This window comes from Miscanthus floridulus, chromosome 2 (assembly GCF_019320115.1).
Source record: "Miscanthus floridulus cultivar M001 chromosome 2, ASM1932011v1, whole genome shotgun sequence".
Taxonomy (NCBI): domain Eukaryota; kingdom Viridiplantae; phylum Streptophyta; class Magnoliopsida; order Poales; family Poaceae; genus Miscanthus; species Miscanthus floridulus.
In genome coordinates this window covers 140582944-140596839 of record NC_089581.1, presented here as the reverse complement: position 1 = coordinate 140596839, position 13896 = coordinate 140582944, and the positions used below count along the sequence as shown (strand labels likewise).

General features: G+C 47.1%; 1 protein-coding gene across 1 annotated transcript; it reads right to left on the bottom strand.

The window, feature by feature from the left end:
• Positions 1 to 3240: 3240 nt before the first annotated feature.
• On the bottom strand, positions 3241 to 13216 carry LOC136539883 (uncharacterized). Its single transcript, XM_066531875.1, has 13 exons — positions 12400 to 13216; positions 12229 to 12310; positions 11925 to 12116; positions 11752 to 11816; positions 11475 to 11634; positions 11157 to 11396; positions 10948 to 11064; positions 10610 to 10801; positions 10424 to 10502; positions 9398 to 10326; positions 4331 to 4835; positions 4069 to 4253; positions 3241 to 3975 (listed from the first exon to the last, which is right to left on the bottom strand). The coding sequence occupies exons 1-13, from the start codon at positions 13164 to 13166 to the stop codon at positions 3457 to 3459; spliced, it is 4032 nt and encodes a 1343-aa protein (XP_066387972.1). The 5' UTR covers positions 13167 to 13216; the 3' UTR covers positions 3241 to 3456.
• Positions 13217 to 13896: the final 680 nt, after the last annotated feature.

Genomic DNA, 13896 nt, shown 5'->3' with positions numbered 1-13896 from the left:
CTATATGAAAAACCTATTATGGGTTACTTGAGAGGCACAATCCAAATATGAACATCCTATCTCCTGAAACCCATTTACAAAAATGATTTTTTTTTTGTCTTGTTATTGGAGAAGATGCCGAATATGTATCGAACCTTTTACATGTAGCGCTACCCAAATGACAAATGAATCTTATATTTTAGGTGTTGATGTTGAAGATTGCCTAAGATACCTAGCCCCTCTCATCTCTCTTCGTCATATTTTGTTAGGGCCTTGTTTAGATTAGGGTTAGGAATCAGTATTTGACACTGTAACATTTTCGTTTGTATTTGATAATTATTATCCAATTATGGTCTAACTAGGCTCAAAAGATTCGTCTCGTAATTTACAATTAAACTATGTAATTAGTTATTTTTTTATCTATATTTAATACTCCATACATATGTTTAAAGATTTGATATGATGAAAAGAGAATAAAAAAAACTTACAATTTAAACAAGGCCTAGGTATCAAGGAGCTTTGCTCCGAAAATTTCCTGAGAAAGCAGCCATATGGCGGTCAGGGGACGTGACTACGACCCATTCCATCACATCCGTGCCTGCCACTCCTCTTTGCTCTCTGTATAATGCAATGCCGAGCATTCAAATTTTGAAAACGGGGCACTAGGGGGCTCGGGGCGACTAGCATCTCCCCCTCCTTGGCTACAAAAAAACCCATACAGAGGAGCTCATTTGCACAGCCAAAAACTTTAGAGCATTTCGACATCCAAGCTCCCTCCTTCTCTCAAGTTTAGTGCTAGCTAATCTCAAGTTTAGTCATCCTGAAAAAACCTAAAAAGATTTTTTAATTTTTAGTAGTGTTTTAAGCTTGTCTAACCTCTTGTATCACTCCCGCAAGAACACCTTGTGGAGGCAACCCTAAGGCCTTGTTTAGATCTAGCCTATAAAATTTTAGAGTGTCATATCGGATGTTATATGAGAGTGTCGTATGGGGTATTCGGATACTAATAAAAAAATAAATTACAGAATCCGTCAGTAAACCACGAGACGAATTTATTAAGCCTAATTAATCATTCATCAGCGCATGTGTTACTGTAGTACTTTATTGACAAATTATGGACTAATTAGGCTTAAAAGATTCGTCTCGTAAATTAGTCAGCAAACTGTGTAATCAGTTATTTTTTAGTCTATATTTAATACTCCATGCATGTATCCAAATATTTGATGAGATAGGGTGTAAAGTTTTAATGTGGGAACTAAATAAGGGAACAGTAGAAGTGAGTGGGGGGCAAGGAAGTGTCAGGAGAGGTCATGGGCAGGTCGCCCAACGTCCCCTTGCATCGAGCTATGGAGGAATCAAAAACATAGGAAAGGAAAAAAACACAGGAATAGGACGAAGATAACATGACAAAACAGAGGATAGAAAAAAACGTAGGAAACATATAGAAGGTGGTGTTTGGAACACAGGAATTGGAATTATAGGAATCTTTGGTGGATACCAAAGGGCAAAAGAAAAAAAAATAGCAACATGCTTCACTTGCGTTAGCTGAAATGTTTGGGTCACTGACAACCTGACAGACTGCGGTACGCTCCCTTCTTTCATGTTTTCTTCACGGGCAGTGCATCGGGCATACGCAAAGGAAAGCAAACCAAGAGATCCTGGTAGATTTTTTATTTCCTGTGAAATGAGCATCCAACTACAGTAAAATGGAGGAAAGGAATCGATTCTTCCTGTGTTCCAAACACTCCAGTCAACTTCCTTTCCTTTGGTTTTAGTTCCTATGATTTTCCTTCAAAAATCCTTTGTTCCAAACGCCCCCTGAATTGTCTCCCTTGATTAAGAAATGGGGGAATTTCTTGTGAACCAATAAAAAAGATCGCAATCACCTGTGAGCCACTGAAAAAGTTCAGTGGTCTTCAGCGCCACTGCTCCAACTTTTTTTTACCCTCCATGCCACTACCGTCAAATTGAGCTCTAACGGTGTCAAACTGCAGGTGTGAAAAGTCGAAAATACCCTTAAGTTTAAATATGTCATTAATTTTTTTGAGCATCTTAACGACTTCAAATGAAAAAAAAAACTCAAAACTAGAAAGTTGTAGATCTCGTCGAGATCTATAATTTTTATATAAAAATTATCTTCTTTTAATACTGCAAAAAATAAGATAATTTGATATGATTAATACCGCAAAAAGATATGATTACTTTTTCTAAGATATATTAATCATATCAAATTATCTTATTTTTTGCGGTATTAAAAGAAGATAATTTTTATATGAAAATTATAGATCTCGACGAGATCTACAACTTTATAGTTTTGAGTTTTTTCATTTGAAGTCGTTAAGATGCTCAAAAAAATTAATGACATATTTAGACTTAAAGGTATTTTTTACTTTTCACACCTGCAGTTTGACACCGTTAGAGCATAATCTGACGGTAGTGGCATGGAGGGTAAAAAAAGTTGAAGCAGTGACACTGAAGACTGCTGAACTTTTCTAGTGATCTTTTTTAATGGCTCACGGGTAATTCTCTCTTAAGAAATTGGACAACCAGGTGTAGCATGGCAAAGGAGGTGGCAGGTGGCATCAGCCCGACTTATCAGTTCCTTTCAGATTTGAAATTTGACAAATGAAGTACTCCGTATAAATATTACAAAAATGGATTGTGACTCTATTACGTTCTGTTGTCTGTAAGTATTGTTTTCGGATTTTTATCGACGCTTGTAACCTGCCGAACAAATGGGTCATGCATGCCACAAAACTATTGGAACAAAATGTGCTTTACAAGCAAGAAGCTGCGTATGATCAAATGTCGAGCTAAAATAAACTGATTTTGTTTTCTGTGGCCGGCCAATACAGCTCGCGCCTAACCCTATGGTTGTTGCTGGTTAAAGAATCATGGCTCAAGCCTGGCCAATACATAATTGGTTTTTTCGATGACCTGTGGTCAATTCTAAGAGCAGATTTTTTTACTCGTCGAAATAAATGTATGTTTGGATCACTTGGACTAATAATTAGTAAGTAAAAGATACTTCTATTCTATCCAAGCATATAGAGTAATGGGTGCACTAAACTTTTTCCCAACCCTCAATATAACTTTTTGTCAATAAATTACTCCATCCACTAATACGGATTTGTAATATATAAAATAAATCCCCATGCCTGTAAAAACTGAAGGTACTACGAACAAGCTTAACATGATCGGCGATTTAACTCCTAACGTTGAATTCATAGATAAAACTGTAACCAAAGAAGAGCGTTAACATATAGTATTTTATATTTTTCTATTTTACATATATTCTGTGCATGGTCTATAATCAACATGATGGCCCACAAAAACTTTTGCAAAACCATAAATTTTACATCTTCCAACAAGATAACCCACAAAAACTTATGCAAAACCATCTATTTACAATTGATCTATATTCCTTGATGTTGCCTACAATACACGATTTGAGATTTGAAATAATGTCTAAAAAAACTATTCATCTTCCGCCTCTTCATCAGAATCCTGCACGATTTGTTTTGTCTTAGCTCTCTTCCTCCGTGCTAATATTTCTTCCTCTTCTCTATCAAATTCAGACTCCTGGACTGGTCTACCACATGGAATGCTAGACCTAATGGTTTCATCAGCATCTGCTTCAACCGGAGTGTTTAGACCTCCTGCATCCGCATCATGCTCACTTTCAGATGATGCATTTTCGTCAGCATATGATTCAACTGGAGTGTTTGGACCCCCTGCGTCCTTGTTAGCCTCATTATCAGATGCTGCAGCATTGTCTGGAGTGGGATCTTCTTCCTGTTGTTCCCCAGATTTATCTTTTATCTGGAAGTCTCGTGCTACACTGCGCTTGGCATGTCTCAAAAGGTTTACCTTAGTGAGTTTGCTTAGTTGTATTAGATACTTCTCACAATCCTCTATCTGATAAATTAGATCAGGGATACATTTGGTTTCTCTTCTAATTTTAGCAATGTTCCCCTTTCTGGGTATTTGCTGATTCTGCAACACAAGAAAGAAAACAGAAAAAACAAGTTGAAACCACAGTTATAGAAGCCATGCACATCAATTCTGTATTTAGAAGATGAAAAAGACCTGTTGAGACACAAAGTCATAAAGGGGAGCGGTGAGCATCTTGCAAGTTACTTCAGCCAGTTTCTGAAACTTGAGGCTTGGAATGGATTGTGTGTAGCCTTTAGGTGCAATCTGGGACTTCGACATGCGAGTTAACAGCTTGTAGAACTTGGCAGTCAATTTCAGAAAGTGTTCTGCTTGAGTATCTGAGAATGAAAAGTTCAAATCAGGCCATAAGTAGAAATGGAACGAAATGGACATATTATGGTACCTCACAACATACCCTTAAGGCTCATATGTGCAAAGGAAGAGAGGACTTGAACTACTGATGTTGATCTCGAGTAGAGTGCTTTCTCCAAAGCCAACCTTAGCATTATTTCATCTGCTGGTTGATCTTCATCAATGTTAGCAGAATCATAACCTAATGTAAGCATTGCTTTAAGCTTTCCAAGACCCCAATCCAATTCAGTAAGAGATGACTCAACCATTTGAAGTGAGACAGCAGCAAGTGAGCTCTTCGTTTTACAGTTAATTATATGAAATGTATCAGAAGAATCTCCATCATCTCCAGAGGTCATTAATTTCATCAACTCAGCAGACACGTCACAAACAAGAATCATGTCATCTGGAGTTGGTGTAAGATGTATAGCTAGCTTTACCATCTCTCGTGCGATACTAGGACTTTGCGTGGTTTTCTTTCTACATAGATCTGTAGCCCATTTTCCGATAAGATGCCTTTGTTCAAGATGCACTTTTCTTGAAATGCCCAAAATCAATTCAGTTACAACCTACAGAAATGAACAAGAACTTTAGTATATCAATTCAGTTTTCATTATATGCTGTTTCATGATAGTTGATTTATAAAGAGTTATTCTCAACAGAAACACAACATTTGCACGGTACAACAAAGCAAAGACAAGGAAAGTGATCAGAGTACTTTTTTTCGAGAACGTGCGTAGCACGTGTTTCATTAAGAAGTTAGAAGGTTTACACGCCCAACATCACATTATAGCGAGGATGCCATGAGCGAAGGGGTTGAACACGAACACAAGGCACCGCCGAGCGGTGGAACACACGTTGTTGTAACTAAGAAACTAAAAGTGCGACCTAAGAGCTTGCGACGTTGAGGGAACCCGAGCTCAAGACGCCTGCCTCCTGCGAGCACCTTGCATGGGGAAGAGTTCCCGCATTACGGCGCGCTTGGATGAAGACAGCGGCTCCTGGAACGTCTCCTAGAAACGAGTGGTGATGGAGGCGTCGGGTGTCACCGGCGACGTCCGTGGAGCTGGATGAGGGCTGCCACTTGTTCAGCAGGACTTGCTTGGCCTGCTTCTCTGGGTTGGGGTCGCGGTAGACAGACTTCGCCGCAGGCCTGTCACTGCAACGCGGGACGAGGTTCTCCATCGGAACGCGCGAGACATGGAGGCGCGGCGGCGACTAGATGAGCGGCGGCTCGAGTGGCAGCCTGAGGCCGGCAATGAAGTCTTTGACCGAGGTAGGGCGCACTGTAGGGGAACGTTGGGTCGTCGTTGCTGGGCCATCCACGGTCGGATGAGCCGGTTGCACTTCGTGGTCTTGGTTATTATCTCCAGTGGACAGTTGTTGTCCCTCGTGGGCTTGTTTGTTGGGCCTCAAGATGGCAACGGGTACCCGAAACCCGAGTACCCGACGGGTTTTACCCGATAAGGAGGCGGGTATGGAAGACATTTTGCACCCGCGGGTACGTTATTGGACGAATTCTTGTACCCATCGGGTATGCGGGTACGGGTGTGGGTGTATACTACCCATACCCGCATACCCGCGGGTAAAAAAACCCCGCATAAATAATATCCAACCTCTGCAATTTTAGCCCATATAAGCATATAACCCATATTTGGCCCATATAAGCATATGAGTATATATATTCCAGAACTCCCTCAAACCCTAATCCTCATCCTCACTCCACTCCACCAGCCCATATTTCTGTTTTGCTGCTCTATTGTTGATTTGTTTTGCTGAAAGCTATTATATTTTGGTGTGTGAACTCGGGTATATTGTCGGGTAAGAATTACCCGTCGGGTGCGGGTATGGAATGAATTTTCTACCCGCCTGCGGGTACTGTTGTCCCTCGTGGGCTTGTTGTGGGCCTTACTGTGACTGGAGTCCGTGGATCGGAGGCCACAAGCGACGGCCCATGTAGGTCCAGCCCAGCATCTGGAAAGATCTCTGCTCATGCAGTCTCCTGGACCGGAGCATGGGCCGCGGGGGGCGACTGTGGCACAACATCGACTTGGGTAGGCGGACCCAGATCTTCTGGAGTGGTAGGTCCGCCTAGGGACAGATCCTGGTCTTCGGGCAGCCAGAGGCATGTGTCGTGTACGTCGGCCACCCATTCCGTCTCCCAGGACGCGCCGTGTCGGTTCCCCAAAAGGATTGCTTGGTCGAGGCTGGCCCCGTGCTCGTTGGCCACCCAGCCTGGAGCCCAGGACTCATAGCAGGGTGGTTGGCGGTAAAGCGACAGCTGGTCATCGACGGTCTCCAGTGCCCGCGTCGCGGCAGCGGCAGGCTTCATAGGGGACCAGCTATGCTCGCGGGAAAGAAGCATCGAATCCTTGCCAGCTGTGGTGTTGGTTTGTCCCTTCCTGGCTTCGAATTTGAAATGAGTCCAACGGCGGAGGCTGGCTCGTAGGCGACAAGGATGTAGTGGTCAGCATCGTCAGTTTATCCCTGGCAAAGGAATGGATGACCGGCCCTCCCCCTGCAGCTGAGTGACGGACAGGGCAGGCGAAATCACCAACAATTACACTGGAAGTCTCTCTGAAAGTGGGCCCCAACCCCGGCCCAGCACCGGGTCTGGCGCGGACATCCTCGCCGGCGCCATCGTCGTCGTTGTTGAAGCTGGTGTCGACGCGGCCAAGGACCTGAACGACCCCCACCAAAACCCCAGTCAGGATCATTGCCAGAGTCACCAAGGGCCTCATCATCAGAGGGCGGCGGCCGGGAAGTCCAGTCTTGGACCTCAATGATGTGGATGAGGACGCGGTAGCGTAGGACCGTGAGCTCGGAGTGGATCACCTCGTGTTCCCTGGGGTAGAGCGGCGGCACAACAACGAAGGGTGTCTCCGATACAGGAATCCCGATGAGCTTCTCCTGGGGGATGAAGCTGGGGTGGACGCACCAAGCTGCGACGGTTGTCCGGAGCAGGCTCGATGCTGGCGCAAGAGGAGCCCAAGATGCGCTCAGCGGAGGAGAGGCCCCAAAGGTGTGCCGGCATCCCCTTGATGCCGAGGAGCACTCTATGCTTCAAGTGAACCGGCGGACGCCATGGACTGACGGCGCCATCTTCTCCAGAGCAGGTAGAATGGCGTCCCGATGGGTACAGAAGCGTCGAGAACGCACTCGAGGTCTCTCGGCAGGTGAACCGCACGAGGAAGTCCTCCGGCAAGTGGCGACTGCCGTGAATGCATCCTCAGGCATGTTGTAGAACGACTGCAAATGTTCCCGCACCTGCGCCGGTGAGACCAGGCAGGGCGGTTCCCTCCCACCAACGCCACCAGGGCGAGCGAAGAGAGTGCGCTCTCAGCCGCGTTGAGCTCCACGGTCCGAGGGAAGAGCAGCAGCTCCAGGCGGGGGCGCCGAGAGACGTGGCCGGGCGGCGGTGGCAGAGGCGGGAGGGCGACGGAGGCCTCCGCGGCAAAGAGTTGAGTGGTGGCGACGCGTCCCGGGGCGGCTGCGGCGACGTGCCCCTGGACGGAGGCGTAGGCGGGCGGCGAGTGCCGTTGCGCTTCGGCGATTGTCGTGGCGAATCGAAGTGTGGCGCGCACATCAGAGGGACGGAAGTGTCCCGTCCCGTGGAGCAAGAGTGGGCCGACACCGTGCTTGACGAAGCGACGTAGCCGTCGCTGCGACGCCAGGAAGGCTGGGCCGGAGGCAGAGTGCCGGCGCTTGCAGTTCCGCGCCTGGTGCAGCGTGCTGTGGCAGTGGTAGCACCGCGACGGGAAGGTGCAGTTCGCGTGGATGTGGTCGTAGGCGAGGCAGTTGAAGCAGCGGCCGACGAACTCCAGAGGGACCGCGCGCGAGCGGGGTGGCCACTCGACGGCGCAACGGCGCCAGCGACGGCGACTCTACACCAGCGTGAAGCCGTCCTAGTCCATGGGCGCGCTCATCCTGGGGACGTGGTGGCGGGGGGGCGCATCGGTGTGGCGACGAGGGGTAGGCTTTCCCGGCGGTCATGGCCGCGCTCCTTAAGGTGACGACGGGATGGAGGGGGGGGGACCTCCTGACCTGCGGGCGCGAGCGACGTGCATCTGCCATGAATGTAGAGGTGGCAGCGCGGCGACGCCGACGGTGGCGCTTGGCACGGCCACGGCCACGTCGGGGCTCGGCGACCGCCTTCTCCATGGTGTCCTGCGGACACCAGCGACGAGTCATCAGACTCCTCAGAGGACGCATCAGAATCATCGAAGTAGATCCGCTCCTGTGGCCTCCAGGAGGAAGGGCCCTCAGCTCCGGGCGACCCCCAAGGCTGGCTTAAGGGGGAGCCCACGAAGGCCTCAACGGCGGCACGGGCGAGGACGGCCTCCGCAGCGGCCGCGAGAGGAGGGAGCTCCGGCGACTGGCCCCTGATGCCCGGGAGATCCGAGGACTGACATCCTCCGAGATGCGGTCTTTGCCAAACTCTCTAGTTCATGCCGCGAGGCCGAACTGACGGGAAGGGGCTGAGTGTTGGCCGCCGAACCCGGGGTGGGACACCGGCGTGGAGGCAGGTGGACGCCGGGCCCGGAGTGATGAGGCCAACGATGAGGAGCGTGGTGTGGATGATGGAGACCCTCTACCAAACAAAATATGACTGTACTTTCCACCAAACAAAATAGAAAGTGCTCAAATTATGACTGTACAGGTAATGCCAGCCTAGAAGACCCCTCATACTTCCTATGAAAATATATTGATGTTTTAGGTAACTAGTGACTGTAAATTTAAGCAGGGTGAAATTATGTGAGTGTGCAGACATCCATAATAAATAGACAACACAGAAGCATCTAGTGTGCTACCATGTTTTTAAATTGTACAATAGAGCCAATTCCTAAGAGAATCAATCAATCAGGCCAATTAGTCAACTACTCCTTTCGTACCAAATTATAAGTCACTTTGACTTTTTGGTACATCAATTTTGCTATGTATCTAGATATAACGTATGTCTAGATACATAGCAAAATAAATGTACCAAGAAAGTCAAAGCGACTTATAATTTGGAAGAGAGTACTTTTAGTATGCTGACAAAGAGACCTGACCATCCTAATTCTACATATGATCCAGTAAAATTTCAAACCATCCAATGTTGCTTTCAATACCAGATCACAAACATATTTACCTCAGATTCACGTAAAAGTGATTGGGTAAGAAGTCTAGCATATAACGTCTTCAATATGTTCAAAAGCATATGGACATTTCTTGTGCTTCGATCTTCAACCATAGTGGTATCATTATTGTCAAGATCCACATCATCCATCATATCCTCTATATTTGGCGGAGCCAAAGATATTAGAAAATCAATGACATCACTAGAGTGATCTCCTGAAACACTTGGCTCAAGGAATTTTTTTAGGCATGTCAGAGCCAAATATAACTGATCCTTTTTGCACTCAATGTTTTTCTTTCCTTGGGCCATGTTCCTCTTGCTTCCACCATTTTCTTGAATTGGATCTAACAGAAAACACCATACAAGCTGCATTATTGACTGGCATAACTTTTTAAAATCTTCATGCAGCTTTATTCTGAAGCCCCTACTGTCCTTTGATGCAAGTGATTTCGACAATTCAAGAAAGGCTTTCAGTACAAAAGATGTCAGATTGGAGCACTGGTTCAACGTAGTTTGGCTAGGATGCTGACTAACGTTGTTGTAGTTATCAGCATGGCACTGCTTGACACACATTACCGAAAGTTCATACAAACTCGAGTCGGCAAATTTACCCCTCTTTCCATGAAGTTTCTGCAATGAAGCATTAGAATTCTCCCTGGGTTCATTGGTGTGCTTATCTGTAGCATCACCAGCATTCGCTCTTCTCCGTGCTATCCTTTCCCTACCATTGCTCATTTTTTTCTCAAAGCCACTGTGCACATTAACAAGCTCCAGTATTTCTTTTTCTATCATTTCCTTCGATTCATCAGAGGCTTTCTCCAGTTTTGAAGCAGCAAAATCAACAAAAACCTCAATGATTCCAAGCATAGCAAAGTTATGACAGTGAGCAACCTCTGATAGTGAAGAAAGAGATCCAGCTTCTTGGCTTTGTCCTCTCTGGCCTGTCAACATGCAGAAATTATAAGCACAGAAAAATGTCCTCTTGAATAGCATTATTGTGCTCGGATTGGCTTGCTTTATCTATGACATATCACAAACCTGTGAGGGATATCCTCAAATACTTTTGGATGCTTGATAGAGCTTTCACGAATAAATCACTTGATGATGCTCGTCCAACCTGAAAATAGATTGGGTTATAAAAACATAGAACAAGACTAGAACGAGAGGCATAACATCAAAACCTTTAGCTGTTTATCAACAGAAGTTAGAAGGAGATAAACCAACCTCATTATCTTGTGAAGCAGCAAAACCAAAGCACTTCCAATATGCATCACGTGGCCGTTCACATTTACTATGTTGCTTAATTTGCAGAATTCTTGAGATACATGACAGCAGACAATCTAAAGGTTCCACAATGCATAGTTTGGCATGCTCTACTTTGAAGCATGAACCAATTTTAAGAGGGCCTTCTGCATCCTAAAGCAAATCAGAAACAAAAACCCATGAGACCAACTTCATTTTGCAAGGATGCAGTCAAGAGGATCACAACATATTTTCAGAAATAAGGGTCTACATCGACCAACAAACATAAACAGAAAAAAGGGTCTGTCAGGGAGTGTTACCTCTGAGTAATAGTTTTGGAAGTGAGGCCAGAGGAAATCAAGGACATTGTCAGAAACAGCTGGATCAGAGGTAACAATACGTATAAGACCCTCGTACAAGATCTCTTTGACACTGGCCTGCAAGAGCAAACTAATTATGCTGGGAACTGTAGGTCTTACTAGAGATGAACCAGTTGTATGGTAGTACGTCATAATGAAAGCAGTGAAACCTGATGTGAGAGACATCTCCGAAGCAATCCACTTAGTTCCTGAAAGAGACCCCTACCAAACTCTAGATGTGTTTCAGGCTGTTGGCTAGAGATTGGCTGACTTGTTGAGTCTTCAAAAGGACTGGCTTCACTTTTCCTGCTTTCTGCAATAATCAGCTCAATTATAGCATTTGTAGCAGCAATTCGGACCATGTCCTCCCTCTTGAACATCGCCTTTCTTACAACCAGTATTATGTAATCCTGTAAAAATACACTTTAGAACAATCAAACGAGTCTTTTCCAGCCACATAAGCACAAAATATTGTTAAGGCTGAAGACCTTCAGATCACGGCTGAACTTTGTGAGTGGCAAGACGCAACTGATCAAACCAGTTGATATCTTGTCATTCATAAAAGAAAAATAATCCAGCAACTCCTTCAAATGTGCAATGAATTCCAGCATTGGAAATGGATGACTCAAAATCAAGCATCCAAGCAACCTGCAATGAAAAGATGGTCAGACATTTCCTCAAAAAGAAAAGGTAAACAAACATATTGAACTGTAGACTATAACTTGTGCTTTGTAAATTTTGACTAGGGTTGCTATGTCGTATGACCTGAGAACTGGTGCACTTTGCTGAGGCTTTGCCGAGAGAATCCGGAACTTGCACTGTTCAATTATCTGACCCCAAATTTTCAAAATTGAAACACACCATGTCATATCAAATAAACCAATTTATAACTATGATCCGACTTGTTAAGACAAAGGTCATGCTGTTTCGATACGTACCTCAGTTCGTGCCATTTCATGGATCTCAAACAATGACTTGAGCATATTAATGCCTATTTCTTCGGTGCTCATTACTCCTTCACCTAAGCCACCTTCCTCCCCTTGATCACCATCTGAGACTTCTAACAGGAGAAAACCCACCTGAACAATGCTTGGCACAACATGCTCCCTCCCAACAATGCTCTCGTCGACCTGCATATAAGACACCGTATACACCCCAAATAGAAGAATCTAAGCAGACTTTATGATCAGTTCACAACTGACATGGCAGGTACTATGAGATATGAAATTATGAATCCCTCACAGATTTCAGTAGTCCCTTCTCGACACATTGAGTGGCCCGTGCATATTCCTCTTCTATACAATCCGGCAACCATTTGCACCGCCTGAGAGACACCGGCCTTTGATCAGAACAAATTTCTAGAGCAAACACGAGTAATTATAATAGATGGTAGAATAACGAGCAATCCGTCACCTTGACATTCGGTAATCTCTGCGGGACACCACGGCCGCATCCCGGAGCATACTCACGGCACCCTCGTTGAACCTCCGCACCCTGGCCACGAACAGCATCACTGCCACCGCGAATCCACTGAGAGCGCCCGCGGCGTCAGCCTTGACGGCGGCCAGGACCTCCCTCGCCAGCGCGGGGTCCTGCTTGACCGCGAACGCGACGTTCATCAGCGCGGTGCTCTCGACCTGCCGCGCGAAGGACGGCGGCGCGCGAACGCGGGCGCCTCGGCGGCCGCCGAAGAAGCGCAGGAGACCCGCGAGGACGACGCGCGGGTAGAGCGGCTTGGACGCGAGCAGGAGGAGCTGGTAGGCGAGGACCGGGAGGTCCTGGGCATCCGCACTTGGGAGGAGGGAGATGATCTTCCCGAGGAAGGCGGGGATGCGGGTGCGGTAGGCCGACGGGAGGTCGCGGAGGAGTGCGGCGACGGCGAGGAGCGTGGAGGAGGGCCAGCTGGGCGCGGAGAGGAGGGCGGCGAACGCGGTGGAGGCGGCGGAAGGGGAGGGCGAGAGCGCGAGGATCGCCGGGAGAAGGGCGAGGTGGCCTGCGGGGGAGGCGGCGGTGAGCGAGGCGAGGATGTCGGCGAGGTCGTCGGGCGGGAGCTCCGGGAGGAGGGGCACCGCGGCGGAGGGGTCGCGGGAGGCGAGGCGGAGGACGACCTCAGCAGTGGGCGGTGGCGGCGGAGGTTGCTGCGACGAGGGCTGACTGGCAGAGGCCGTGGTCGCCGACATCGCCGGAGCGGGAGTCGGCGGCGGGCGGTTCGGATGTTCGGGCGGGAAATGAGTGGGGTTTTCCCTCTTTCCCCTCCCGAGTCCCGAGATGTCGAGATGAGTAGGAGCTTCCTTGACAAGCTTGGTCGTTTCGTAGCCCAGGTTTTGGGCCGGCCCATGTATATTGTGGGCTTGGGGGAAGGCATCTGACCCAGGCCTGGGTTAGAACTTAGTAGGCGCTCGAAACATTTGTTGGAAAAATGGCTGAGGTTGATATTGATGTTGATTTATTATAAGAGAAAAATATTGTTATTTTGTTGAAAAGGTACGGCTGATAAGTTCAAGCAAACAGGGCTTTGTTCGTTTTGATTTTGCTCTTGCTAGCGATCCGAGCGTCAGTGTCTCGGTGTCCGTATAGGGAGCGAGCAAGCGTCTAGCGTGTCGGACTCGTGAGTGAGCGCACCGGCAGTGGGCTCGTGTGCCCTGAACGCTGCTCACGCCTCCGGCCGTTTTCCACGTAAATCCCATGTGGAACACTTAATCTACTTTTGAAACATTCAGATGCTAGTTATAACATATCAAAGAAGACAGATGAAACACTTGAAACACTTGCGAAAAAGCCTAGAAAACATTTATGTCGGTGTTTTCGAACCACAGACGGATAAATTTTTATTTGCGCGTCTGACTCGGATGATGTGTTCGGAGGACACAAGGGTTTATACTGATTCGGACGGAACGTCCCTACGTCTAG